Source organism: Pyrus communis, chromosome 2 (genome assembly GCF_041283825.1).
Source record: "Pyrus communis isolate YQ-2024b chromosome 2, ASM4128382v1, whole genome shotgun sequence".
Classification (NCBI taxonomy): domain Eukaryota; kingdom Viridiplantae; phylum Streptophyta; class Magnoliopsida; order Rosales; family Rosaceae; genus Pyrus; species Pyrus communis.
In genome coordinates, this window is record NC_142566.1 from 20,361,989 (window position 1) to 20,368,121 (window position 6,133).

General features: G+C 38.2%; 1 protein-coding gene across 1 annotated transcript; it reads right to left on the reverse strand.

The window, feature by feature from the left end:
* Positions 1-1,396: 1,396 nt before the first annotated feature.
* On the reverse strand, positions 1,397-3,157 carry GGPS1 (geranylgeranyl pyrophosphate synthase 1). The gene has a single exon (XM_068487282.2). It carries the CDS (start codon positions 2,706-2,708, stop codon positions 1,584-1,586), a length of 1,125 nt encoding a protein of 374 aa, XP_068343383.2. The 5' UTR covers positions 2,709-3,157; the 3' UTR covers positions 1,397-1,583.
* Between the last annotated feature and the right edge of the window lie 2,976 nt (positions 3,158-6,133).

A 6,133-nucleotide genomic window follows, 5' to 3' on the forward strand; every position in this document is an offset into this window, starting at 1 on the left:
GTGATGTGTAAATGTGGCATATGTTTTACTTATTGTCTTGGTTTACTGCGGAGATGAACAGTTCAAGATTTTATATTCACTGCGTCATCTAGTAAATCCGATAAGTATATACTAAGGTACGTTCAAGTCCAAAAGACACATCTCCTGATGTATGTCACATCTATTGTTTACTCTCATATCTTAGTGTGTCTAGGACCAAAGAGTCGTCTCAAATGTGGGGTATTGTTGGAGTTTGAGACCCTCTTGTCCCACATTGGTCAATAATATTTTTTCACAAGCCTTTATATAGGCTTATTCCCTTTTCTTAGTAATTAGAAATTGGACCATTTGGAAATGGATTGAAGGTTTGGGCTTTATGGTTGTGTGAATTAGGCTTGAATATAATATAGCCTAAATACAATTAATATTAATTAATCAAGACAAGGGCCTTGGGCCTTGGGGCCTTTGAATTTAAAATTAATCAGATTCATTAATTTTAATTTTTGGATTAAGTTTTTTTAATTTATTAATTAAAAAACGTTTTGATTAAAAGACACAGCTATTAGAAAGAGTTGTACTTTTTTATTAAAAGACACAGCTATTAGAAAGAGTTGTGTGCTTTCAAATACACTGAACAGGTATTTGAAAGGGTGTGAAACAACCTATATATTTACAATCACAGTATCCAAGTGAGAATCATCTTTTCTTCCTCCTTATCTTCTGAACAAAATTTCCAGAGAGTAAACACACAAAGCAATTCGCTAGAGTTCTATAATCCAGTGCGGGTTGTAGAATTTGGTAGTTGTATCCTGGTCGAGCAGACGTTGTAGAACCACAAGCACAAGAGTGGGACGAAAATACTGTTCGAAGGACATAGCTTTTACGCTAGCCTCTACCTTCTGTGATCAAGTTAGTATCATTGTATATTAGTTTATGTATTTATTGTATAATTTCATTCTGCACATCAAGTATATTTGGTAAATAAAATATTAGAATTTCAAGTTCTGTTTATTTCTGTTATTTTTGTTTATTTCTGAATTGTGCTCCAACACCCTTAACTTAGAAGATTAAAGAATTGGCATTCGTACTGAATTGAACTCAATGCAGAGAGTTAATGGGTTAGAACGTTACCTTAATTTGGGAGGAGATGAGATGATGGTGAACTGGTGGTCGATTTCGATTTGCAGGCGTTGGCCTTAGACGATGGTGGTGTTCGACAATCTCTACGGCAGTGATGGGGTGGTCGCTATTGGAAGGTTTGGGAGGAGACGATGGTGGTCGCAAGTCCGGAGACGAAGACAAAGTGATGTCCACTAGGTCTGCGTCCCGGTTCAAACCATCCCCTCTCCGAAGTTAGATAAATTGTGTAGACTATATCATCGATTTGTAAAAAGGAAATTAAAGGCATGCCAAAAGCTAAACAAATTAATTTCACATAAATCAAATGTAAAGACACGGACTGAACAAGGAGAAGAAAAAAATGTGTATATTTGACCCAACTCTGTGTCTACTCTTATCCAGTTCTGCAACACAAACATGTGGATCGGACATTCTAAATTCCCACGAACAAACATTAAATTTAACAGTACAACAAAGGGGTGTCTTTAGTTTTGCCTGTAAGCAATGTAGTTCGCCAGAGCAATCAAGGGGGCAGCCTTTTCGGGATCGAAACCGGCGAGCTGTTCCTTGGCGTCTTTGTTCAGTTTCTCTGCAAACTCTCTCGACTTCTCGATCCCCAACAGCTTCGGATAAGTCACCTTATCCGCCACCAAGTCCTTCCCTGCCGTTTTCCCCAATTCCTGGGAAGATTTGGTCACGTCGAGGATGTCATCGACGACCTGAAACAACAATCCAATGTACCGAGCGAAAGTCCTCAGCTTTTCGATTTCGGAATCCGACCCACCTCCCAGAATCGACCCCAGAACCACCGAGCACTCCAGCAGCGCCGCCGTCTTGTGGAGGTGGATGTATTCGAGCTGTTCGAGTCCCACATCGGACAACCCCTCTGAGTTTATATCCACCACTTGCCCGGCCACGAGCCCTTCGGACCCAATTGACTTGGCCAATTCCCCGACTGCCCTGATGATTCGGGCCGGCGACACGCCGACAGTAGACAGGGAGATGTGCTCGAATGCGAAGGCCAAGAGAGAGTCGCCGGCCAAGACCGCGACGTCCTCGCCGAACACCTTATGGTTGGTGGGTTTTCCGCGGCGGAGGTCGTCGTTGTCCATACATGGCAAGTCGTCGTGGATCAGCGACATGGTATGGATCATCTCAACGGCGCAGGCCGCCGGCATGGCCATGGATTCCGACCCACCAACGAGCTCGCACGCGGCGAGGCAGAGGACTGGTCGGACCCGCTTGCCGCCGGCCAGAAGCGAATACCGCATCGCCTCGTGGATCGTAATCGGGTCACGGAGGGAGACGGCGGCGTCCAAGGCCTGGTTGACGGATTCCGCCCTCTGGAGCATGTAGGACTTAAAATTGAAGGTGGGTTTCGGGGACTCTTCGTCGAATTCCTCTGTGAGGGTCTCTTGCTTGGTGAGGACGGCGGAGACGGCGAAAGGGGAGGTGGGTCGACGGTGGTGTGGGGCGGCGGAGGATATGGGTCTGGTGGTTTTGAGGGGGTGGAGGAGGTGGAAGGATTGGGAGGATCTGGATCTGCCTGCTTGATTCAACATTGAGCAGGTCTGGAATTGGACCCATGAGCTCAGATTCATGCAGCTCATTTTTTTTTCTTGAAATTCTTTGAAATTCTATCGAATTTGCTCAAAGATTGTTGCTTTTTGCTCTGAAATTGCAGTAATGTGGGGATGGATTTACAGTGTTATATGGGGAACGTGGTGAGTCACGAGGGGTCCAAATCAGGTCATTCACACATTGCAATATGCAAGCTCACATCCCTATTTTGGAATTCTAGAGAGAGAAAATGAAAAGAGTAGCAGCTTAGAGAGAGAAAGTATGTGAGTGACAGTGAGGAGGGAGGGGAAGTGGTGAGAGCAGTACAGAGAACCAACCAACCAATAGACGAGAGGAGGACAAGGTGTCAAGGAGATAGGATTTTGGGTTGGGTGGAATTCCTAGGCTGCATGCCAATTCGAATGTTTTTTTTTTTTTTTTCTTTTATTCTTTCTAAAGCGGTATTTTAAAGTACTCTAGTTACGACGAGTGGAATTCGAATTCAGTTTAAAGAGTGTGGACACAATATTTTGATATTTTGATCAATTAGTTACTATCCGACACCACGAAGAAAATTATACATGCAACCAAGATCGACTCCATAGGAGAAATTCACATGCAATTCTATTAATGTGTTGTTGCGTGTTTGAATTTGCTCACATGACATACGTGATTGATTTGAAATACACCACCTTATCATCACAGTTACATATAAATTCTTCTTATAGCCCGTATCTACACAATATTAATTGTTTTGGTCTAAAGCATCTACACACAATTAATATCCAATTTTTTTAAGACACAATATTTCAAATTACTCTAACTTAGGAAAAGAAGAATTCAAAAAGCGGAAGAAAACGTACACATTGGTACGACACCCTATTAATTACAAAATTGACATCATATTAGTCACGCCTCTTTTACATGTTGAATTTTCTGTGCGTTTCCACGTATCAAACAACGTAGAATTGGAATCGTATTTATCATTTATCTAATTATAACAGATTCTTTGAATTTTGGACACCCAAAAGAAAGGGAAAATAAATTAATTAATTTTTTGAATTTGTACAAAATTTAAATGGCCATAACTTACAAAATGGGTCCGTTTGGCGTCTGCTGCTGAACGGGCACGGAGAATTCACACGCATTAAGTTGTTTGGTTTTACTTGTTTCCCGGCAGCTTTTGGCTTTTAACTTGTTTCAGTTTTGACTCAAAAGCTTGTTGGCAAGTCAAATCAAATCAAAATATTTTTATTTTACTAGCAGAAATTATCAAGGAGCCAAAGATTTGAAGAGACGAGGGGACAACCAACTAAACTGACTCAGACATGCAAGTTCTCCATCCATAATGAAGTGCGGGTTCTTTCGGTGGATTAATTCGGTCTTAAAGATATAATTAGATTGACAGAGACTTGTAATTTATGTATGAGAATATGTTTTATAACCCACTCTATTATAGACTCATAATTCATCATATTCAATCATGTCTATCTCTCATTTGACACAATAAATAACGGACTGTACTCAAATCTATTTTAATTGATCACAACCTACATCTAGCCCACCAAATATCGTCTATGAGATTTGATGTTTTTTTTCGTCCTTAAATTGATAATCATATGTCAGCTAACCTAACCTCTTCTGTCCCTCGAGACCAACAAGGGGCAGTACAAAAATATTCACTTGGGGTTGTCCATTGATTATGCTCTGTGGAAGAACCTTTAAGTTTTCATTGTATTTACACAAAGTGGGAATGGATAAAACAGAGATTTGAACATAAAATCTTGGATGCAAAATAAATATATTAAGTTTTAACTACTTGAAATACAAGCGTTGAAGGATTTGTTGTTGTTTAAATTCAGTTTGTGTAATTTTTGCAGTAATTTGTTTGTAAACTTTTACCTTCTAAAAGTTACTTATTAGCCACTGTAATTTTAAAAATCCAGTCTCCAAGACTCCAAAGTGTCCCATGTTACATTGAGAGGGGCCGTTGCATCCCATTAGGTCATCTTCAAAGAAGAGAGCTAAAGGTCTAAAAATTAAAAAGTAGCTTGATTTTCTAAAAAACTCATCTTCAGCCGATGACTATGCTATAATTCTATGACACCCACCAGACCATTATTTGGCCAAAGAGGTATCAGACTAGCAAAATGTAACCCTCCTCTTAACCCTTTTTTGGGCATAGCTCCTTACTTGCAATTATTGATTCAAATTCAATGGCTATATCTGAAAACATCTAGAGTTAATTTAATTAAATTAACTAATAAATTTAAAATATAAACTTAAAAAAACTAATAAATTATTGAGGAGGCTATGCTTAGCCCATTCGGTTGGAGATGGTATATAAGTATGGTCTGACACTGATTATTTAAAATTTAATTTTTGTAAGGCTATAATTTTGGACTGGGCTATGTTTAACTCTTTCAATTAGAGATGGTCTTAGCACTTTCCTAGTTTCTCAAGCATGATTCCGATAAGGATTGACAAAACTATGATTTGTTTTATTTTCTTTAACAAAGAAAAATCTCATAACTTTCAATTTCTTTAAGTGTTAATTACACTAATACCCCCCTCATATTTATAGTGTTTTCACAAAACCCCCTCACATTTGAAACATAACACTAACACCCTCTAAGGTTCTAATTTACTTTCACATAACTAGGGATGTCAACGGGACAGATTAGGTTCGGATGTGCCATCCCCATACCCGAATCCGTTTATTTTCCCCGAACTCAAACCCGTCTTGTGATGGATTTTGATCGGGGAACTGTTTGCCCCATTATGATATTTATATATTTATTTGTATTATTAACTAAATGAAGAATATTATAATAAAAAAAATATTAAATAAATTGTTGTTATTAATACAATTGATACATTGCATCTAATAAGTAATATTAAAAATTTATATTACTAAGAAAACATTTACACTCTTAAAAATTATAAGCATATAATTCATATTATTAACGATGTAAAAGTAAATAATTAATTTCATATTTATTAATGCATGATTATTAACAACCCCTTTCCATATAATAAATATTTATATATTTTTTATTCATAGATGAAATGGTTTGGTTTCGAGTATGGGTTTGGGGCAGATACCCCAAAAACCATAATTGAACCCGAAATCGAAAAATTTACCTGACAGTTGCATGTAACCGTAAAATACCTGAAATTTTATGCCCGAAACTGAACCATTCGGATCAGTTACTTGCAGTGATCAAATTTGACAGGTTAAATTGTCATCCCTATACATAACCCCTTTAGGCTGACATCACCTTAAAATAATTTCTTAAAGACAAATTTGCCCTCTTTTTTAATTACTTTAAAAAATAAAAATAAAAACCTTTTTAAAAATAGGGTTTAGGGTCTCCTGTGATGACCCGTCCTTATTTTTCACTGTGATTTCTTTTCCGTTGGTGTGAGTTGACGATTTTACCCTTTTTGGACAAAAGTAGAATATGAGGTGGAT

Bases quoted from the DNA above. Each gene is read 5' to 3' on its own strand.
- GGPS1 (XM_068487282.2), bottom strand. From the start codon at position 2,708: ATGAGCTGCATGAATCTGAGCTCATGGGTCCAATTCCAGACCTGCTCA.